Below are 24,253 nucleotides of genomic sequence, written 5' to 3'. Positions count from 1 at the left end.
ATTGATGGGAGTGCCGTTAATGGGATTCCATTCTAACACTGCGTCAGACGGGAGGGGGCCCGGGAGCGGAGATCAATAGCGGCTCGGAAGCATGTTAGGGAATCATAGTGAATCAGATTGATGACAGCTGGTGGTGATGTATTTTCTTATCTAATTTTAACTCAGAGTAACTCGGCGAAAGAAGAACTGAACTCCCATCCACGTGGCCCAACAGTTGTCTGGAGCAAAAGCGTGGTTGAGGCAGGTGTAAGCCAGGCCAACGCTCTGGTTTTATCTCTGATTTTCAATTCATGCTCTATGCTGCCAAAGTGCAGTAAATTATTCATCCTCAGTGGCAATCTAACAAATATTTCAGACCCAGAAACCTCTTTAAGCCCCACTGTCGGCTTTGGACCGACACTTCTGCATCACTCCCTCGAACTGATATTGAACGCTTCACGCAGAGGGAGTCACAGAGTTATTTTTAAACTCCTAAGGTAACCACACTTAAGAAGATGCTTCCTGCTGTACAAAGGCGTAAAAATGATATGAATATTTTGGGCTCATCAAACTGGACTGCGGCGCAGAGCCCTCTGCCAGGGAGAGCAGCCACAACACAGACAGGGCACAGACATTCATTGTTGGAGGCATCATTAAAGTGTTGGTTTGTGTGCTCACGTTTGAACGTGTGTTCGCTTTTGGACTGTAAATGCTGCTAACCATTCAGAAATCCTGCACTCCACCCTGCCTTTTCACACTAAATCACCTTTTTTAGCCATCTAAAGCCATTTAAGTTAGCAAGAATTACAGATAAATACATTTAGGAGTCAAATATAAGTCAATGTTTTTACTGCATTTTTTTCTGATTCATTTTTAAATCTACTCCAAAGAAAGCATGAATTCCTCTTTTTGCTCATTTCTATCTTGTGGCAGGCCCAGTGCAGCATCACCAAATGGCTTTAGGTTTGTCTGCTGAATGAAGCTTGTTGGGGGATGGATGAATCCCTCTCCTGTTCTCCTTTCCCGAGCCAAGTCTGCACGGTGGGCGCCGGGAATGCCCCCGTGCCAGGTGGCAGCTGGGAGAGCAGGTCCCCAGCCAGGCTTCAGGGGCCTCTCTGCGGTCCCTTGGGGTCTCGACACCAACGCTTCGGACCAATCTGTGGGTCATAAGTGTTGGCGTCAACCATCTTTGTGCATGTTTGTGTATGTAGTTTTGTGTGTGTGTGTGTGGAAGAGAAGGAGTTTCCACTTCATTCACGATGCAGAGCTCAAATAAAGACTCATCTTTAGCTTGTAAATTAATTGATGATGGAAAACTAACAGAAAAAGGTTCAACAAATGATTAAATGACTTCCTAATGTACTGTGTCACTTTATATCCATTAAAAATTGCATATTTCTATAAAAGCATGAAAAATAAATATGTATTTTTTGATCAGACATCTCATTCGGAACAAACTGCTTCTGGTAGCTTCTTTGCCTCACATTTGTATTTTGTCATTTTGAAGTCTGTAAACTACTTTAGATGATTCCGTTCTCCACGTGTCCTCCAGGCTTCCAGTATATGGGGACATATTTACACCAGAGAATCCATGCCCATGTGTACATTCTGGAATGGTTTTGCAGTTTGTGCTTTACAAGTTAGACTGTAGCGGAAATTCCAAAAATCTGCATTTAATCTGTGAGGCCTTGTTTCTACCTGCCCACAAACCCTTCTCACCTCCATTTATTGTCGTGGCCCGATGCGTTATGGTCAGTGGGAGAACCGGCCAGGAAGAAGAGGTCAGGTTTTCTAAAACAATTCAATAAGTATTTTCTTTTTTGAGTGAGCATGTCCGCTAAAGTTTTCAGGTTATGGGGAATCTGGTGATTTTGGAACAAACATTGGATTGTTGTTTTTTTCTTTTTTTAAAAATGTTGAATTTGTTTTTCTCCAGGTGAAGCCAGGCATTTTCTAGATCAAGCTGCTCGATGCCTCCTTCTCTTTTTGGGGATGGACTAATCCTCGGTGAGTGGAGATCTGTGGCAGCCATGGGGGCTGTGCAGTGGAGTGTGAGGCAGCAGATGAGGAGAGAACCTGCAGTCTGAGTGTCTCGGTGTGTGTGTGTGTGGTGGTGGTGGGGATTTCCATCTTTTGGTTTTTTGAATGTGGGTAGAATAAAACAAACAGGATAACAGGCAGATGAGAAGCTTCCAGTCCTTTTACCAGTCAGCTCCAGCTCCAGTCGTGGTAAAGAGCTCTGGATGGAAATGAGGCGCACCGCTGTTGTGTCATTTCTGAATGCTGTGGCAAGTCAAGTTTAAAAACAAAGAAAACATTCTTGTAAAGAGGAAACGATGCATCGGTCATTGGATTTCGTTACACTTTTAGGCAGCTTTGATATCCTCCTAAATAAAAAATAAAAAAATAGTCCTGTCAAATATTTGTTTAAATCCATCAAAAACAACCATACCTTCACTATATGGTGCATTTTTTTCAAAAAATAACTGCGCCTTCTAATCCAGAGCACCTTATGTATGGAGTCATTCTGGTTCTGTTCATTGATGCTGAAGCGATTTTGAGATGTACTCAGCACTAAGAAACTTGCCACCGCACCCTCATTCCAGCAGCTCCACACTCAGCCGAAAACTGCCGCAATGCACGCGAGAGGTTCTGGCTCGGTTAAGCAAACGGGACAACATCATCCGCAAAGAGCAGAGAGGAGATCCTGTGGTCCCCAAACCAGATCCCCTCCAGTCCCTGGCTGCACAGAGAAATTCTTTCTATAAAGATTATGAACAGAACCGGTGGGAAAGGGCAGCCCTGCCGGAGTCCAACGTGCTCCGGGAAGAAGTCTGACTTACTGTAGGCTGTGTGAACCGAGCTCCTGATACGGTCACAGAGACCGGGCAGCCTCAGTTTAGTTAGACTGAATTGTACAAAAAAGGGGTTTAGTCTTTCAGAAATGTGTCAGAATCTTTTGAAACGTGTTGCTGTTTTTCAAGTTTTCAAAGGATTTGGAAGAGAAAACACTTAATAGCTTCATAGGCAGTATGATGGAGGAGGACGAGGAGGATTTCATGAACCGTTTGCGTGGAGGGGAGGAGAGTCATGCTCAGATTGTAAAACCAGCTGCAAATGCAAAGAAAAGTATCAACACAAATTTATTTTAAAAAACCTCTTAACTACCAATACAAACTTTTGTATTATACATTTATTTTGTATGAGTTATTTCAATAAAAAGGCTTTGAAACAAAAGAAAACAAATAATACTCAATCATTACATAGCATTTTCCAATAAACAGCTAAATTAATCATGAAGCAGCATTTTGTGTTGGCTGGATCTCTCTGCATTATAAAGCTGCTTTAAAAATGTAACCACCCCCACCCTCCACTTTGACCTTTCATGCCCTCCTGTGGCATTTTTCTATCTTTTTAGACTTTTCTATTGCAGATCATTGTGTGTGTGTGTGTGTGTGTGTGTGTGTGTTTGTGTGGTAGATTTGCAAAGGGTGGTAGTTACTAAAGATTTTAACTAAATTAAGTTAAAAAAAAGATGTTGTTGATTCGAGGATTTTCTGGTAGTTTTTAATATACATTTAGTCACAAATGTGTCCAAAAGGTTTACACAATTTAGAAATGGGTCGACAGACAAGAGCTTTATTGCATAAAAAAGAAAAGTCAAAAGAAGGTGACAAAAACACAGCAGCCTGAAGAACAACACAGTCTGACAAAAAGACCATATTTCTTCTATAATGGAATCGCTTTCCTTGCCTCTCCATGAAACTTAGAAGTTAATTAAAAACCCTCCTTCTCATTTAGAAAGCTCTCTGTAACCAGGCTGCATTATATCTTTGGGACATCAATGTCCCATTTTTTCTCCACAAAGCTATTTGCTCTCAGACAGCAGGTTACGTTTCTTACAGCACGACTGGAGGCGTCTTTCTGCTGGAACATGCTGCTGGTTTGGCTTCTGGAAGGAAACTGTCCTATTTTTCAAATAATAAATTTTCATTTATTATTGCTCCTTTTAATAATTTAAGTTGTATTGGCATTTGAGTCCATCTGCCTTGTCTGACAACAAAAATGTTTACACTGTAAAAAAACAAAAAAAAAACATCATCATCAGCATATCGGGGCGTCTGGAAGCACAAATCTAGACCTGAGACATAAAAGGACACTAACCCAACAGAAGTGTTTGTTTTTTCATGCATTTTTCTACACCTAAATACATTATTAAATGAACAGATTTGAAACATCAAGTCTGCATTCCACAAGTTCATATTATCCATGTTTAAGAGCTTCAGAGTTTTTTGACACCAATCAAAGAATATGAAGTTAAAGTTCCCGTTAATTTGTCAGTTTAAAAAGAAAGCAGTAGTTAGTTACATTACTTTTTTGTTTGTTTGTTTTCATTTATTCCCAAATCATAACAAACTTAAGTACCGAGTTTTATAACAAAGTTCAAGGCATTATCCTAATCTTAACACTTTGTGACCTAAAGGTATTGTGAACGTTTACTTTGAGCAGTAATTTTAGTTTCAGGTTTTGTGGCAGCAATCAGTCAGTCAATCAGACCTGGTTCATTCCCAGCATCAAGCCTCTTCCCCGAGGATTAATGGAACTCAAATCTTTACCATCGTGCTTAGATGGACAGTTTTGTTCAGCTTTTGTTGAATAAAGCTAAAAAGAGATACATGCTAGTCTTTTTATTTCTAGATCAATTCTAACTATTGATTTTGGGATGAAACACTTTTCTAGAAAATAAATTGGTTATTTTCAATTTATTCAGAAATGGTACCATACACAAACACAGAAAGACAATTCTTGATGATTAAACAAACCAAAAAACAGTAACATGGGGGGAAAATATATATATATATATATATTTTCCCCCATGTGACTGTGTTTTAGTTATTTTGACTTGTTTGATTTTTTGGTGTATTTATGTGTCAACATCCATCTTTATAGAGAGCATTTGGTTTGTTTAATCATTCCAAACCATTTAGAAACCATTTGTGTTCCTGCTGGCTCTTAATTTTCAGCATCTGAGTTTTTCATTGTGCATTTCCATAAGAAATTTTGATCTGTTAAACTGTGCACAAATCTAATATGCAGATGTTTTTTAAGATGCACAGGACAAAATATAAATATTTTTAAATTTCTATATTTACTTTCATTTATTTATGATAAAATCCCAATTCAAATAAGTAACTCAAAAATTTCACGTCAGGATTTGCAAAACTCAAAATTCTGTTTGAATCAGTTCATTAGACATGATCATTTTTAAAAGGCGCTTTGGAGTTCTTAAAAAGCATGGATAGTCTAACCATAGTGTAGCACCACTGAGTGGAGTTTTACCAGCATTTGATGTTTATTTGGCTGTATGTGTTTACGTGTCTGAAACCTTATCGTCTGTGTTGCTGCATCTGATGTGTAACTATTTAAACTGACAACAGAGGAAATGGCTAAATGCTGAAGATAGACTCACATGCATGTGTGCAAACAGGAAGAAAATATTGATTCAAAATAAAAAATATGCTAAGCCGATGAGCCGGCTGCACATTAGGTAAACAACACGGCGAATCATCCAATCTCCATCTCTGACCTGTTGATCAGAGCATCAAACATGTTTCCTACAGATGAGGAGCTAGAGGCAGAGGCCGGAGAAATAATTGACTACATTGAATCAGTTCCACAAACTTTGAAGATGGGTCAAACGGGCCAAAGAAAGCACACCCGGTTTAAACGAAGAGGGAACTTGCAGCTCCTGCTGGGCTGCAGGCGTCCTGGAGGAAGAAAGTCCACCAGCATGCACCAAAGTGTGCTGATGCGCCGCTGACACGCTAAAGGTCTTTGCACGCTGCGAACACAACTTTATGTACACGTTATCTCCTCAGGGGGCTGCCTCAATCCTGACAGGTACTACTCTGACAGACCAAATGCTGCAGATGGACTTTTTTTTTACCCGTTGAGACACTTGAAGAAAGAGGATTGCTCAACTCTGCCTCAAGCTTCACACTCAGCCCTTACCTTCTAGATCAGTGTTTTTCAACCTTTTTTGAGCCACGGCACACTTTAACCTTAACAAAAATCCCGCGGTACACCAGCATCCAAAAATTAAAAAAGAAAGGAGAAACCCTATAGTCTGTATTGATCTACAGCCCCTCCGCAATCTCACATGCATTTTTGTGATAATTGTGGCAGAAAAAGCTGGAAGTTGCAGCTGTTTTTTCTAAAAGATGTAATAAAAGTTAAGTTAGAAGATTTAAAAACTGTTTGATTTGTGTTTGTTGTTTTTTCAAGACGTTAAGAGTAGAGACTTATTGTGTGCCGAGATGCTGTCACTTTAACCCAATGCATCATGGGAGATGTAGTGCAAAAATCCGCCGAACGCAGACAGACAAGCGTCTCTGAGCTTCATTGTTTTGTTGTGGAAAGCTACACCGCTAAAGACGAGCTTTAGCTGGTATTTCTGTTGGAACTGAGAGACCTTATGAGCTAAATCAGAACAAGGAAGTGAAGTCTTTAACCACTTTTGATTGGTCAGACTGATGACGTGTGATTAAGACTCCAAGAATGATTGGCGGAGAAAGTTAAAGGGGCGGGACTTTTCAGAAAACGGCTTTAGCTGCAGCTAAATCGCTGTACCGTCATTCTTATCAAAGTGTCTTTAATAGAATCAAATAAACACAAAGAAAAAAGTATTTTATGATCTTTCATATTCCTAACTACTCAGTGTTTTATCAGGGCCTGTTTGGATGAACACAGAGCTGATATCCTGGAGATGGGAAATGTTTTTAGATCAGTGAATGAGGGAAATTTCCCACGGCACACTGGTTGAAAAACACTGTTCTAGATAGTCTCTGTTGAGCTAGTCCACTTCGTCTAAAGAGATCAGGTTGTTTGCTTTGCTGATGTTCAATTTCAAATAGCTCTTCTTTGTTACGCTGTTGAGTCTTAAGGTAGGCTTAGGAGGTATAGTCTTCACTTAAAGCTGATCCTCTAATCAACAACCAATGGCAATGAACACAAGACTGAAGCCTATCACAGTACTCCGCTTATTGAAACATTTCTACTAGCATGTAAATCCGATCGTAGGTTAAACTCCGGGAAGATTCCTCCTAAAAGTCGTTTTAGTTCATTATTACCATTGTAAAATAAAGTAAAAACTCAATTTAACAGCCCATGCAACCCAAATAATTAAGTCAAGGCAGACTTTAACCAAAACAGATCATGAGCATCAAAAAGGGAAAGCTTCTTCCTATCGGTAATCAATGCCACAAGTCAATTTACAGCCCCTGACTTTTACAAGCAGAGCAAATCTATCCCTGATTGAATTGTAACCCATTAAGGGTGCGAGAAGCGATATTAAACCTGGCAGTATCAAAAATCCAACAGCCTTTTTTCCATATCTGTGTTTTTTTTCTTGAACTTGCTCCATTTTCTGAATCTTTTAAGTCGCTGGAGGCCATCCTTCACCTCTGTCCTGAAACGACATGTGAGAGCTCAACCGTCGCAACACTCAGCTGACATCCTCTGATGGATGTTTCAGTGTCTTTCTACAGCTTGTAAAGGGCCGAATGCTGGACTGAACACAGCAAAAATGCTGCCTAAGCGCAGCCCTTAAAAACAAACATGAAAAACCCTGTCAAGTCTCCGGTGGTTTTTAATGCGCTGCTGGGGAAAGAATTCCAGTTTGCTTGCAGCTCTGAATCTGCTAACATTCAGCCTGAAACTCAACGCACCGCCACCATCCGGGTTGTCTGGTTTTAGGGCCAAGGCAAACACGAAGAGCAAACGTGAGAGCAACAGCATCTGAAGTGCAGTACAGCTGACATGGAAGCCAAAAGCAAAGCACAAAAGATGAAGCAGTGCTGACTCGTGCAGTATCTGCTGTTCTTTCCCCATTCTCTCCTCCAACGCTTTACACAGTTTTAACCTGAATCTACATGTGGTTTCTTCAATTACCGAGTGAAGACAGAGTGAGTGTGTGGGCCCTTCTCCCTCCTGAGGCTTGCCGATTGCTGAAGTGAACACTTTTGCTGCCATGTCAGAACAGGTTGTGGGCAGAAAATGGAGCTACAGAGGAGACCGCACAGCTGGCAGGATCATTTTAAGATGATGGTTTCCCAAAAAGGAAGTGAGACAGCTTTGAAAACAGAATTCCACTTGACCATGGAAGGTCAACTCAAGGTACCAACCAAAGAGCTCCACTTTAAGGTCAGAGACTCTTATAGTTCACTGCATAAAAGTTAATTTTAAGAAACTTTCTGTACAGCCTGTAAATCAGAAAGATCAAAAAACAGCAGGATTTTTTTAATTAAATGCAATGCACTTCCATAATTTTCTGATCCTACAAATCCTCTAATCGCACAGTTTATTTCCTTTGTTCATAAAAAGCTGAATTCATTACAGTTGTTCAAAAACTTCCACCAAGTATCAGAGTCCTCTGAATTCATTTTCTAAAAAACAAAAGACTAACTGATACTTTTTTTGAAAAGTAATGTTGGCTACAGGCCTGTCCCCTCAGAGCGAATAGAGCTGCAGAGGAGCTGTATTTTTTCTTTTATGCCTGTCACAGACCCAAGTAAAGGTGTTGAACTCTACCCAGAGTTGTGAATTTTTAATATGGAGGGGAAGGAAGAGTCCGTAACACAACAGTAATTCAATTTAAAGCTTTTCTGATATCCAATGAGCTGGTACACCTCAAATATGCCTGACTCAGCTGTAGTGTGGATATTTTAGAGTTTTTCTAAAAGATAATAGTATTTCAGATCTAATAAGGTAACAAACCTTCACATTTTCAGCTTTCTTTGCATTCAGTGCAACAGTCTTCTTTTACTATGGAAATTATCAGGAAAAGCTAGATTCCCCCTTGGCTTCGAATCCATAATTAATTTTATTTTGAAATGCCAAATGGCGTTAAAGAACATATTTTGAGGGATAAAATATGTCCTAATCATCCAATTATTTTATTTCTGTAACTGGAAGCTAAAGAAGCTTTAAAAAAAAGTGCAAATGTGTTCCACGTTTATGTTTATGAGTTTCTCATTTGCATCCACCAGACCATCTTTCATCCTGTTCAGGGTCACAGAGGTGGGGGGCTCCATCCCAGCTGTCATCAGGTGAGAGGCGGGGCACAGAGCCAGCCCACCACAGGTCTACACACAGGAACAACCAAGCGTGCACACTCCTGTGGTCAGTTTTGCATCAGCGATTAACCTAACATGCATTACTCTGGACTGTCGGAGGAACCCGGACAGCACAGAGAACACCCCCACGTGCATTGGAGGACCCTGTCCAGTTTTAGACTGGGAACCGTTTGCTCCACATGGAGCCTTCCTCATTTGCAAACTTGGAAATGTTCATTTTAAAGACACAAAAAAGGTTGTCCAAATGCAACTTTCATAAAGTCCACATTACCAACTATGCTAAATGAAGAGAAAAAGCGGAGTCCCTTCCTGTCCTTGGAAACCCGAACTCTGAGCTACAAATCAGCAATGTGGAGCAACTAACGAAATGACTAAGACTTTTGCTACTCAGATCTGCACAGTTCCTTCTCTAATGCTGCATTCACACCAAAAGACGGCGCTTTCAGCTTCTTTGTGACTCAGTTTGATGACTTACTGTCCCGCATTAGTCCAGGGAGGGAAAAAGAAAAACACGAATGAAATCAGAGGACTTTTTTATTATGGTCTCCATACAAATAAGAAAAATTATTACAAAGTTCAGAAGAAAAATGATCAGATTATCCTTCATGTTGGTTTTGGACTCCATCCACTGATTGTAACATCAACACATCATTGGCCAAAGCTGAGTCCCTGATTGGTTGACACAGAGCAAATTTGATGCTGAATTTAAATTCTGAACTCTGGACACGATGCTTGTGACGCCCGAAACGAGCTGCCGCCAGACCGCCGTGCCCGACGTTTAAACGCACCGCAGGAACTTTTATTGCATCTGAGTTCATATTGAAACTGGACACCCCCGATGCATGAATTACATTGGGTGAGAACGCAGCTTTAGGATTGTTTTCAGTAGCAGAAAAAGGAGACAGATTCAAAAGTTTTTGCAGAAGTGCTGAAAACATAACCAATTTAAAACAAGTAGAAATCAAGCTATAAGGGCTCACTTATCACAATAAAAGCTACTTTCTTCATCATAGCATAAACTAATGTAATGTACTTGACATGGTAGCAGAAGTGTTTTTAATTCAATTAAACTTTATCGTTTTATTTATCTACTCCAAAATCACAACAACAGTCGTCTCAATGGGCTTCGTACCAGTAATTCTAAAGTACACATAATATCATAAGGATCATGAATACATAGAATTCAATAGGAGAATGTTAAAATAAACAAATTAAGCAGACTACTTAAACCGAACCGGGCATCCCTCCCCTTAGACCAGAGGTGGACGCTGAGGTCTGCATTCCTGCATGTTTTCCAACATACCCTGCTCTGGCATGTTCTGATTGTCTGGACACACCTGAACCAGGTAATCAGCCATGCGTAGGGCACGAATATCTGGAAGTCATGCAGACACACCGGCCCTCGAGGCCTGGCATTGCCCACCCCTGCCTTAGACTCTCCTTCACGGTAAGGGAAAATTCCTAAAAAAAAAACGGATTCCGGGAAAAAAAGAAGAAACCTCAGGGGTGTCCACATGAAGGAGGGATCCTCCCCCAGGACGGACAGGTGATGTACCAGAACTCTTATCTAAAGAATTAACTTATCTATAAGTTAACTTATCTATTTACAGTGCAATATATTCTGGTTTTCAGAATAAGTTTAGGTAAATGTCAGTCCTGAAGACACATATGCTATGAGAACAAAAATTTCAAAAAAGTACTACTATGATAGTACTATGGTCACATGAAGTTTCATTCGTAGTCATAGTGTTATTCAACATAATAGGATACAGGATCCACTATGAGGCTCTAGAAGTCATTGTAGACTCATAAAATAACAGTATTGGAAAAAGGTCAGAATTATATTTTTAACCATCCATCATCTACACCGGCCTTCTCTGGAGTGCGCTCCCACAGGACCCTGTCCTGGCATGGGTCAAAGGGAGGACACACTCTAGACAGGTGGCCGGTTCATCAGAGAACCACATTCACAGAAACCATTCCATCCAACCTATGAACGAATGAAACCAACCTATGAAGCACGTTCTGTGGGAGGAAGTTGGATCCCAGTCATGCATGAGAAGAACGAGCAAAAGTCCTACCAGAAAGACCCATCTGAGATGAAATACTAAACCAGCATACAGCCCCAGTGCATAAAAAAATGTAAAGCTGCAGTACATTAAAAGTCTAAGTATAAAAAAATCCTACACTTTTCAAAACATTCTGGAATTTGTCTCATTAACGTTCTGTAGAAACCGAAATTATAAAAATGCTTTTAGTTCAACAATAGTTCATTGATCTGCAAGGGTTGTTTTTTTATGCTAAAGGCAATTAATTTAAATAAATACGTTTTTCATGATGAAATTAATTTAAAAAGGAGAATCTGTCTCTAATAGATGTTTAATAATTAGTGAGCAAAACAATCATTTAAAGAAAACCAGTCAAGAAAGGAAATAGATTGAATGTAGATTTGTATGGAGTAGATTTCCGATGACTAAAACAAACCAAGAGTTAAAATGAAAGGGATCCTCAAACCTTTTTATTTGGAATCTTTTCTGTCTGAAGAACTATACAGTTTTTAAATCATTCTGTAAGCGTTTGCCCACAGATTCACAAAGTAATTCTCTTTGAGTTTTCAAGGTTTCTGCCTGCTTAAATTCCACGATAAAGGCAAGTCTGCCGCAATGCCAACTTATTTTAGGTTATTTTGTCCTTTTTAGTTGTTTTAGCAGGCATGAGTAGTTAGTGGAAGCATGTGGAAAAAGAAGTTAGTGCTGAAAAATTCAACTGATTTTTTGATTTATTAGATTCCAATATAAGCAAACAGTGCAAATCAATGGAGAAACGTGTATTCAAACCAATATACTGTTTTCCTACACATTAATAATTGATTTAATGAATATTTCATAGAATCGTATTAGATTTATTTTGCTCATCCTGTCAATCCATCTGACACATGCCCTCAAACTTTCTCCCTGCTTGAGCAGAATGCCACACCCACCTGTTTCTAATTCTCCCATCAGCCCTTGTGCCTGCTCACCTGCCATCCTGCCTTGGCGTCTTGTCACGCAGCCATATGCGCCGTTTGGATGTTTACGTTTTTCGGCTCTTGTCATCCAACACCTGCTCTTGCTTCCAAGCTGCCCGTCTTACTTTGAGACCGTATTTTTCACATTAGCTTATAAAAAGAGCCGATGCTTCCTGCCTGCCAGCGTTCTGTATGCACTTGGGTGTTGTTCCCTGCGGTTGATGTGAGAAATGTAACAGTTTATTTCACTTAGCTGGGGGGGGGGGGGGGGGGTACACCTTTAGATAGCGTTACTTCTGGACTGCATAATCACCGATGCATGCCCCAAACGTCCAATTCAGTCGTGTCAGAACAGAGTCCCTTTAGATTTACGGGCTTTTTTTTTGCAGCTTAGGGGAAAAACTGCAGTTTTAATGTCCAATTTAAAATGTTGAGCAGTTCATATTCTGAAAGAAAGTTCAACTAAGAAACAGCAGTTCTTGAGAGGCTTTTTTTAAAATAATGTTTAGCTGCAGCAACTTAAAATGTGTTCCCTTTGCAGCTCAGTCAGGCTTGTATGATTGTGACCTTCATGTAAGGCATTTCTGCTTGAATCAAAATGTCAAGAGTCAACACCTCAGTTTTGCCCCTTCCTTCATACATTTTAGTGGGGGGTTCAGTGGATCTGAAAAGCTTTCAGAAAGCTTCCTTTTTAGATTAGCTTTGATAACTGATTCAACAGAGGACTGCATGTGAATGAATCAGCTGCAATGTAAGGGGACAGTTCGTCCACAACAAGACCGCTAAAATCCTCAAGCCCCCTCCCTCAGTCACACAGTGGTCTCCAACCTTTTTCAGGCCATGGACCGGTTTAATGTCAGACAACGTTTAGAAAAACAGCCCTGTATGAGGCGAAAGTGGGTGTCCAATTCTAGTTTTCTTTAACTTTTGAGGATAAAGTTTATCTTTAAATATCTGCAACTGCTTTAAAACTTATTTTTACCCTTGATTTAGTCTAGGAATCGTGGAATCTATTTCAAAATGTGACATTGATTTTCCATTAACCCACATCAGTCAAAATGGAAGCTAAAAAAAAAATATGACGCCAACTTCAGCCTCAGGTGCGACATAAATAAATACAAAATGTTTAAAAAAAACTCTATTTTAATGATAAACATAGATTCACCTTTTGAGCAACTATTATAGCAACATCCTCTTAATATTAGACAGCTGGTTGCTGAACATTCTGCATTATTTCTATGGTCTGTGAGAACAACTGTCTCAAAAAATCCATAAAATTAGAGACTGCTGTGATTTTGTCTGTTAAATGCAGCTGTCTTTTATTTTGAAGTCAAAACCTTCTTCTGTTTCCTCACTGGATCCTTTCTGCCGAAGGAAACTTTCCAAATATGTTTGTTTCTCTGCTAGCTTGGGGGTTTAAATCTAGCAGTCAGCGCAGCCGCTTTAAGAAAGTAGCAGATGGATTTTCGACACATGACCGAGCAGTGAGTCAAAAATTTGTCAGATGTGGTGTAAAAATCCAGTAGTTTTCCAAAATAAAACTTCCATCAGAATCAGTTAAACAAAACAAAACCAAAAATGTAGGTCATCTTGGGTTTTTTTTTTTCCTGCGGCTCAACTGTCCCACAGACCGGTGCCGGTCCGCGGCCCAGGGGTTGGGGGTCGCTGCCATAAACTCCTGAGAATGGGACATGGATTTAGTTGTGGAAAACACCAGATCACTCTAAAGGCTGATTTCCACTGGTCCGTCTGCACTTCGTCTCTGTTGCTTTGCGTTGACACAGAAAAATAATACATTCATGATTCAATCAGAATGTTTACCTCGCCTCCGCCACGTCTGCGCCTGACATCTGACAACCCAACTCAAGCTTTACGCAGGAGTTCTATCCGGTCTGTTGATGCGTCAATGTTGCGGTAAAAAGGCCAGAGAAACAGGAAACATGTCTGGATTTCAAAATAAAAACTTCTCTTGTACTATCAAACAAAAACTTTATATAATTGTATTTCATATTTAAGGTGACATTTCCATACATTAACACACGTTAACCCCGGTTTCCATTTTTGGCATGGATGACGAAAATTTAATTTTGGAAGTACAACATTGTTCATGACCCAAAACGTGCATTTTACAAGGCCAAAGTAAGGAAGGAGAAGGCATGGACGGACTCCAGACCCGCGTAAATCTGGGGTAAAGCCACTGTTCCAACTCAAGAAGCAAAGACGAGCACAAAGACAGATTAAAAACGACGTAAATTCAACTAATCAGTCAGAGCAGTTCTGCTGGCTGAGATACAAGCGAGTCAGGAGCGCCTCAGAAGTGACCTTTCACCCCACACAGACTGATCCACTTCACTTTCACTAGGATTGAATATGATTTTACAAAACATTCAGTCAGACCAATTAGACCTTTAACCAAAAGATTGGAATTTCTACTTTTTAAACAGTTTGATGCCCCCAAACAATGATGTGCAACATCTATCTATGGAAACACATAAGATTGAAAATTATAAACCTCCATTTTAATGCAAGAACATGCTTAATTATACTGAAAGCATCAAGTCACATAGTTTTTAAAGCTTGTTTGTATTCCTTTTCATGTGCACAATGTCACACCAGTTTAAGGGCTCACAGTGGGAATCTGATTTTGCAGGGCAAACACAAAAAAAGCCCGGTCCCCTTCCATTCACACCCCTGTAAGGTTGTGGTGAAGACCGTGAATCCAGACATGGGAGGACATGCACATCTTTCCATCATTAGAGGCAACATTTCCTTAAAACTGACAAGAATGTCCATGGGATTATCCAGATGGTCGTCCTTGCACCATTGCTGCAGCGGCTCTGGTTATCGAGTGTGAAACAGGAGCACTGAGTCAGGAGGAGGACGAACTCCTCATTTCAGAATGTTAGTGAACAATGTTTGCCAAAAGCAATGTGGGAAACTCGGGGAAAGAGAAAACGGACCAACAGCTCAACATTAAAGATCAAGCAGTTTGTCTTGATATAAAAAAAAATTGTAGACTTCAAAACAAGTTTCTCTTTCAAAGCTTTGCTTCCCTATCGAGTCTTAGAAACATCTTCACGTTGCAGAATGAGTTCATGTCGAGCCCACCGGGAAAGGTGAAACATTCGTGTTTTTTCTAACTAGATTTTCCCTCCAAAACACCGACAGCAAAATGTGAGAAGGAGCAGCAGAAGCTCCTCAGTGCAAGGAAACATGAGCAGACAGAAGAAAACTCAGGGACAAGGAAGCAGACGCCATCTTTCATTTTGTATAAAATTCATCGCATACCAAAGTCCACACATTATTTGTAAAAAATAAAAAGGATTTTTACAATTAATGTTTTCTGTTCTTTTGCTCAAGAAACATTTGATCTTTGTGATATTTTTGAAGAATTTGCAACTGAAGGATAATTTTTTTCTCCTTTTCTGCGTTGCTTTATCTCTATAAATAAAATATTCCAACTTACTTGCAAAATGCACTTATTTATATCATTATGGTTATCCATTTGTAATTATTTAATTCACAAAAATAAAATTAATTAAAATAAAATAAAAACAATATTTGTTTATGCAAAGAAGGAAACCAAGTAAACATCACTATAGTTATTATGTTATCTTTAAAAAAACATTTGCTATCTTTCTGCAAGTAAGAACGATTGATTTATGATCATTAGTTGAGTTGAATCCAAACAAACACTTTTGCATTACTGTTTTTATTCTTATCACGCCAAAACAAGACTGGGGAATAAAGTCTTTTTAAACTCAATTGATTTTTTTTCCCTCTTTCTTCAGATAAGATTGGTATATTTGTTCTATTCATGATGATTGGTTCCAAATCAGCTATTGTAATTTACCTCCAGCATATTCTGGCTCTGCTGGTTCATCCCAGACGTTCCTGGAGATTGAATTATAGACATTTTAAAATATGCAGGCAGATTGCTTTTTATCTCTGCTGGTCAGCGTATGCGCACAAACACCAACTAAGGCTTCCTTTGTGTGTCTGCGCTTGCTTGCGTGAACTTGCGCGATGGTATCTCACACACTCATTTAATTAGCTCCTCAGGCTGTCTCACCTGCATTAGTGTTTGGACCTATCTGCGCCTTTCACAATGCTATCAACTTTTAAATGGGGTGTACATTACAAACAACCTTGAGCTGTTTGCCGATGCTTATCTGGAGCTGAGGTCATTGCATCGGATTAAAGAGTATTTAGATGTTTCTTTAGAAAACAAGTTGCCCAGATTTCCTAAGCTGATGGTTTTGTCAGATCAGCACTTTGGAGCCAATGTTAGAAGAACATTTAAGAGACAAACTCTAATGCCAAAGAGGGAATGAGCTCCGGAGATGCTTTTAATTCATTCAGCAGAGGAATGCTGCCTCCCCACATCAAATTAATTTTTAGACTATTTAAACTAACAAGCAGCTCTGGCGTTGAAAGAAATGCCATTATCGTTACCATCCATTTAGACACAGAGAGGAGAGCCCTCATTTATTCTGGCTGCAAATGGAGCCGGACAGCAGACAAGAGATCCACACACAGCGTCCCATCTTCCCTCTCCCACAGATCTATGCCAGGGTGAATTGATCCTAAAGGTTTTCAATTTAAATATGCTGCTAACCCCGATGAGCCATTAGAGCCGTGTCTCGTTTTTTCACTCTGAGCCGGGCTAAAATGTAGTGCCCCCACCTCACGCCCTGCAGCAGACAAGAGCAGCTCTCAAGGAGCTGAAAGAGGCGAATCCATCTTTTCATTTCACGCACAGAGAGGAGCACTCTGCTGTTTGTTCTGCCTGCTGTGATTGGGAGGCAGACCCCCAGCCCTGTTTTCCAGACCGAGTTGGTGATAAAGTGGAGGTGGTGGTGTGTGTGTGTGGGGGGGGGGTCAGTGACATTTGTGACAGTCAAGCAGAGCAGCTCTGACAATCTAAAGGAGGGAGGGAAGAGGAACGTCTAAATGGAAAAGATGAGATTTGGTTTTCAAAAATCCAAAGAATTTTACTTTTTTTTCAATAAGAACTGAAACTCAGAGAATTAAGGAAAACTGAGACTAAAGGAGGATTAATTTCCCATTTCTTTATAAGTAAGAAACCTTAAAAGGGGCTCATCTGAATAAATCAATAAGTTGAGATGCTTGGGAAGGTTTCTCTCAATGACACTGAATGTACAAGCAAATAAAAACGAGCCCCAACTAATCTGCATGCTGAAGCGCGTGAGACTCTGACAGCAGCCTCCTGACACCACCAGCCCCCATCCAGGAGCAAATATCTGCTCAATCCCCAAAATCCTTCAGTGACGGCCGTCTGCTGGGTCAGTGCGCGCCACAGAGCTGATGCCACGAGCCAAGACATCCCACAGCAGAGAGATGCAGGAGGACGAGCCCTCTCCGGATCCAGGAGAGCTTCACCTGCTGCATCCAAGCAAAGCGCCGCTGCGCACCTGCGGGCGCAGACAGCGAGCCTGCCCCGCTCCGCGCGGATCCTCCTCAAAAACGCACGCGCAGCTCCTGCAAGCGTGACACAGGTGGCATCCGTGGATAGCCGCCCCGCACCGCCACGGCGTCCCCCGTCAACTCTAATCATTCCAACCCCTTCAGCTCCATCCACCGCGCCGCACCGGCTCCCGCAGCATCCCCAGACCCGCCGTGCCAAGTTTGAGCGGACTGCGCACCCCGGCGGCCTGGCTCCGGCTTACCTTTCTCCCCGTCCGACACCTCCGCAGGCTCGGCGCGCGGAAATAATCCCGAAAAAAGGGGTAGAAGGACGAGAAGAAACAACTCCATGTTTCGGGAGAGCGGGCTATGAGAAGCCGCGGCGCTTCTCCTGGTTCCGAGTCCAGTCTCCCCCCTTCCTCCGCCTCCGCCACCCGGTTGCAGAGCGCCAATACTCGCTAACGTCCGGCGGACAGCGCACGGAACAGTTGCGACTCTCTCTCCCCGGCACGTGCACGGCGACGTACCCCTCAGACGCACGGAGGGGAGAGTCGGAGAGGAGGAAGGGGCGGGGTGCTAGAGGGCGAGGATGGGGATGAGGATGGAGTACGGCTCCTGTCTTTTCTCAATGAGTAAACGTGTTCGAGCGCAGGAACCAGGATGGCTGCACTCTGGATCCAAAGGGACAGAAATGCCCAAACGAACACAGTCCGGCAGAATCACCAGAACCGAACACGCAGCACCAGAAAGCGGGGGCGTTCAGAGCCCACCACGAAAGCCCGCACTTCTTAATGCATCAGCTGAGTGGGGGCCACAAACGGAGAAGGTGAAGAATAGGAGCTGTGCGTCATGACATCACAGTCTATAATTTGGACTGTGATCCACGCAGCTGGATCGCCATTAAGTCAGATTTTTCTTTTGCCACAAAGAGCTAAACACTTGAAAAGTGTTTTTGAGAAGGTGTGCGCGCGCAGATCGCGATCTTTCCTGTCAAAATGATCCTAATAACATTTAAGGTAAGAAAAAAAACGTGTACAAATTTAATTTCAGTTCAACGGGAAAGCTGAAGAACTCAATGGTATTGATTTCAATTTTATACATTATTTTATTTGTTTTCACTCTTCATCTGCAATAAAAAATGCTTGACTCAAAAAAGACAAATCACAAAAGGAGATAAAACTATGCGTTTCTGTTTCCTGAACTCAATGTGAGTCAATGAAAAACAATTCTTTTTATTCGTAACTCTCAGTTCTTTTAACTAGTTAGATTTTGGGATGTTTTTAAATCCAACAGTAATCCTCTAATGATCCACTGTAGCCTGCATGCCACCGCTGCAGGCCTAAGGAGTTATATGTAAAATAAGGGAGCTCAGAGGTGCACATCTGGGTGTAAAACCGCCTCTTTATTCTGCCCTTATCATTCACATATGCAGAAGTCCATGTTGCTTATCTTGCACACGAGGAGCACCAAAATGAGGAGAATAGTCCGTTACACTCATTTCAAGATGCTCCCGTGGACTTTTCATAATAATGAATGTCGTTTTTAGCCTCTTCCACAGAGAGGCAGAAATTCATTAGAAGTTCACCTCCTAGTTGTTGGCAGAACCATTGGTGCAGAGTAAGCCCATACCAAATGTTCTATCATCTCTCGGTTTACACCATGTCCCGCTAGCTTACAGCCCCTCACAGCCTCAAGCTAACATTACAAGTGCAACAAAAACATCCAACATTATTGGAGCGATCCAGTTGTACAGTGAAGATCCAGATTCCAGCTCAGACGAGGAAAACAAAGACGTACATGAATCCATTTGTCTGACAGTGGATGCACCAGCTGAGCAGGGAGTTTGTGGCCCGTCAATAGAAGCGTCTCAATCACAGCTACAGACTTTTTCAAACTGTTCTTTTCGTGCACAATTTTCAATTACAACAATTCAAAAAAGTAATATTCAGACATGCATTTTAAAGCTTAATTTTCCTTACTATTTGTCCTCCATCATTAGAAAAAAATGCCACAAGAACATGTTAAAAACACTTTTTTTATCAGAGTGGGTCTATAATAGACTGATTGCTATATATAAACCCCATCTTTTATTATCAGTGTTGAGGTTTAAGCGTCGTCGTCTTTGGATGTTTATCAATCCTCACCTTGAGGTTTTATTGGTCTTTGTTCTTTGTAATGATCACTGTTGGGATCTCAGGGACGCAGAGTCAAGAGACAAGATTAAGAAGATTTGTTAAACAAACTGCTTTAAGGCAAAGGAAGAGGAGTGCGGCAGCAGAGACAGGCGCCTCTGTCTCCTGAGAAACTCAGGTAAGCTCGGCTTGTTTGAGCAGGTACCTTCCAGAAGAATGTTTGAAGATGGAGTCAGAGGACCAGGAAAACGCAGGCTAAAGACGCTCCCTGCTTTTTACAGAGGAGAGGACTAAGAAACAAGTTCAAGAGCAGGCGGTTGTTCTGAATTTCAGCACCTGACATCCATAATCCAAGAACATGAGTAGATTTGATTCTAAAGCAAAGTGTCCAGTTTGTATGAGGAAGATACTTACTGCGAGTTCAGAGACAGAAAACCAGCTCAGATACACAGGTGAGTAAACAGGTAATCAGCACTCAAAAACAGTGATGCCTTCAGGGAGGCTGGGAAAAGTGCTGAGCCTTCAAAGACAGCTCAGAAAACAGAAAACCGGAAGTTCTGCTGTCGGTTTGAGCATCAGTTACACAAAATCTCCATCACTTTCAGGCTCAGGTATGAATATCAGTTATTTCTTTTTTTTCCCTCTTCTGCCTTCATTTTTACATGAAAATCATGGAGTGAGTTGAAGCATCTTCTTTCTCCTGGATGGTCTTTGAGTCACCTGCTCCTGAAGTGAAATTAACTCATCGTCACTTAAAATCAGAACCAGGATGTTTACAGAGCAGAGGAAATCTCCTTCATGTCACGTTTCAGATGTCCCTCCATGACACAGTTGATGCCGCTCAGTTTGTTTGAAGCTTTTTCATACAAAAAAAGAGAAGAAAAAAAATCTGACAAATCATTGAGTTGGAGAGGGAAAAGTGCAGGAGCTTCGAATGCGTCAGGTCGGAGTAAAAAGGTGGGAACTTGCAGATTAATTTCTGAAGGAAACTGAAATCCATTTCTGATAATTTTTCTGCTGAAGCTTTTTTTCTTTTTTGCTTCACTGAAAAGTTGATCGACAAAAAAATGAAGGACTTCCAGATCACTTTCACTGCAATGTAAAATATACTATAAAAATATAGTAATAAACTATAAAAATGTGAAATTAAGTCTCATACATTTTTATTTTGAAAGTACAACGAAAGTTTTTCTTTTGAAACCTGGCCCTTTTCCCAGTTTCCTGGCTTTTGCTGTGAAATGTACGCATCAATGAGTGGAAATTGTGCGTTGCGTCGCGTTGTGGAGGGACGGATGTGGACCGCAGACATGACGAAGGCGATGTAATCATTCAGATTGGTTATCGATAGATAGATAGATAGATAGATAGATAGATAGATAGATAGATAGATAGATAGATAGATAGATAGATAGATAGATAGATAGATAGATAGATAGATAGATAGATAGATAGATAGATAGATAGATAGATAGATAGATAGATAGATAGATAGATAGATAGATAGATAGATAGATAGAGTACTTTATTAATCCCAAGGGAACTTGCATATCCATCCATTGCTCCACAAAATACACAATACATTCATTAGAAAGAAATTTAAAAAGTAATTGAGTAATAAATACATAAAGTCATAAAAACATAAAAAATATTGAACTCACTAAAAACAGAGTAAAAAGAATAAACTTAAAAGAGCACTAAAAGTAATAAAAGTGGTAAAAGTAGATGCTTGTTGAGTGACTCCTCCTCATGCTTTCCCCCCTCCCAGCGGCATTAAACAGTCTAATTGCACTCGGTGCAAAGGACTTCCTAAGTCTGTCCGTAGAGCATGGAAGAACGTTTAAGTTTTATCTGTCAACGCAATGCAACAGAGATGCAACGCAGACGAACCAATTGGTTTCCATTTTTGACTGTCTAGGCATTTCTATTTCCCATCTTATCAGTGTCTCATTTTATGCCTTGTTGTGTTGTGTGTGGGAATTGTATGTGTTTTGTGTCTTTTCATTGTTGTCTTGCTTTGTGGTTTTAAAATTTGGAAATTATTTTATGTTGAGCCCTTTGAGCTATTTTTGTCAAAAGAAAAAAGCTTTACAAATAAAGTTTGATTTGATTTGAAGTTTGAACCAAGCATCCAACCTATTTAGAAGTCCTATGATGTTTTCTTTTCTTGTTTGTTCGCTTTTCCCAGTAAATCAAGCTTCACGAAATTTCACACACACACCAGGTTAAGTCTAAAATCACAACCAAAGGTTTGCCGACTTTTGACCTTGGAAAGAGGCCGCCATCTTGAATAAAAAAAAAAATCTCCTCAGTACCAGCTACAAATTTAAAATCCTCCTAGGGATTCCATCATCTTATTGTCTTATTCCATCATCATTATGAAGACTGGAGACTTTGAACGGCGAGCTCGCATAAGTTGCGTTCTCCTGTTACTCACCCATTTCCTACCGGAATATTTTGGAAAACTTCATACGCAAGTCGCTGGCTCAAATAGAACCAAAAAATGTGTCGTACAATACGAGCCTAAAAGGTTCGCCCACAATACGAACCTAAAAGGTTAACCACGCCCACAATATGAACCTTTTAGGGGTCGTATTGTGGGAGAGTGAGGGGTCAAAAGCAGCCACTCACCCAGTAAGGGCAGGCGAAAAGGGGGTAATGGGGGGGGCCAGGGAGGGGCGGGGCAGGTTACGCCTGTGGGCCATATAATGCTGCACGCAACTTTAATTTTATTTATAACTGAAAAATGATTCTAAATGTAAACATTTATTTTCCCATAATCCATTGCTCCAAGATCATAGAGGTATGCCTGTTCATGTCTCAGTTTTTAAACTTATTTAAAAACATTGCATAATTATCCCTTTCAAAGCCTGATAGGCTGTCAAAACAACACAAAAAAATGAAAGAAAAACTGCCTCACAATGAGCAATTTTTCTATTTGTTACATATGTTTATTTATAATTACCTGAGTTTGTTTTTCAGAATACGTTTTAATGATTCAGTCAGTGGTTTAATGAGCAGTAACCAAGCGTAACAAGATGTCCTGACCTCTGACCTAACGCTGAAATGTGACAGCCTCTGAACGGAGGCGCAGGGAGAAAAGAGAACGTAAGGAGAATCTAAAGCCATGTTTGAAATGCCAGGAAAAGCAGACAATGTGGCATTTTCTTCCATGAACACAAGTCAGAGGGGAAAAGTCTAGCTTAGAAATCGCCCTGTAATTCAGCATTAGATGGAGTTTGTTTTTAACAGAGATGTTCGGAAACATCTGGAATGTTTTCCCAAACTGCTTTTCCCATATCCAGTAGACCTAAATAGAAAAGGGTCTTAAAGTCTAACTCAGAAAAATCAGATTTTCTCTGGCACAACAGGAATGTTTACCTTTGAAAAAAAAAATTAACCAAGTTTCTGCTTCTTTCATTAAAAGAAAAAACCCTCACACACTTTTACTGTCAAAACCCTCACACAGCTTCTTCAGCTTTCTCTGTGGATCGAAAAAAAAAAGTCTGACTGCGGTTTACAGTACGTGACAGGAAGAGGTCTGCGTGATCCAGCAGACATGTCAGAGGGATCACAGAACTGCTGCATGTCCAGATGAAACAGCCTAACAGGCCTCTCATGCATCCTGTCACTCACTTGACAAGAGTGAAGGTCCTGACTTACAGTTACAGGCAGCATCACAGTTGCAGAGCTCACTAGTTATCTGACACCAGCGTTCCACGTTTGTGTGAGGAGACGCTCCGTGGGTCATATTCCAGCCCTGCGCCCTTGGAGCTCCTCTGACTCCCCGTCAGAAGTGAAGCTCTCACGCTGCATTCGGCTGCACTTCAGATGGCCATAAAACTCCCAAGAACGAGCAGCAGCTTTTGACCCTGTTTGACCCTGTCACGACCAGCTGCCTCATACCCTCGGCACTCCTCCAACACCCGGGTACGCTCGAGATGTAGGAGTCAAACAAATAATGTCTGACAGGCATTTGTTGTTGGGTTGTAGCCGTTTTGGTCAGAAAAGTAAAGATGTTCTGAATGGAGATTGGTGCAGAGAGTGGACTTTGGTGGCAGCGCTCCCAGGGGTCTCGGTGCTTGTTAATCAAACAGTGGGATGACAGGCCATTTGCTGCATGAACGGCTGGACTCTTCTCACACTGAGAATGACTGGAAGTTTAGGAAAAACAGATGGAAATCTTTCCTTTGTCCCTTTGCAGCTGCTTTTCATTTGTAAAATGTGTAAAATATGAGCATGTCATTTAACATTAGATCAATATTTGTGTCCAAAATGCTTGTTGATATGTATTCCAGCATGCATGGTTTAAAAGACATCACCACTGCAGCTAATTGCTTCTCACATTAGCTTCATGCAAATCTGAGGAGAGGTGAGCACACATCCACTTTCTACATATGCCGTTGCTGTGATGCCATTTCCTGCACTAAGCTCTTTGTGGAGCAGTTTCAACAAAGCAATTTCAAGTTAATTGCCTTTGTGCGACGGCAGCAGCAATCTGTATTTATTCATGAGTGAAGGAGAAAGCCGGCTCCTGTGAGCGAGGAGCAGCAGGACGCCACAGAAAATACTGTATT

At 40.9% G+C, this 24,253-nt stretch overlaps 1 protein-coding gene across 9 annotated transcripts in view; it reads right to left on the bottom strand.

Moving 5' to 3' along the window:
• The window catches only part of lrp1bb (low density lipoprotein receptor-related protein 1Bb), a 389,546-nt gene extending 371,453 nt beyond the window's left edge, over positions 1–18,093 (bottom strand). For 6 of the 9 annotated variants that reach the window (XM_078939200.1, XM_078939196.1, XM_078939197.1 and 3 more), the window contains exon 1: positions 17,811–18,040. In XM_078939200.1, coding sequence (XP_078795326.1) covers positions 17,811–17,898 — 88 coding nt within the window. In that variant the 5' untranslated portion in view covers positions 17,899–18,040. Of the gene's footprint in view, positions 1–17,810 lie in introns of all 9 variants that reach the window. The other 3 variants (XM_078939201.1, XM_078939202.1, XM_078939203.1) reach the window with 2 other exon arrangements.
• Between the last annotated feature and the right edge of the window lie 6,160 nt (positions 18,094–24,253).

The sequence above is a fragment of the Oryzias latipes genome, chromosome 21 (assembly GCF_053564925.1).
Source record: "Oryzias latipes strain Hd-rR chromosome 21, Olatipes_Hd-rR_3.1".
NCBI lineage: Eukaryota > Metazoa > Chordata > Actinopteri > Beloniformes > Adrianichthyidae > Oryzias > Oryzias latipes.
This window is presented reverse-complemented; position numbering and strand designations above follow the sequence as displayed.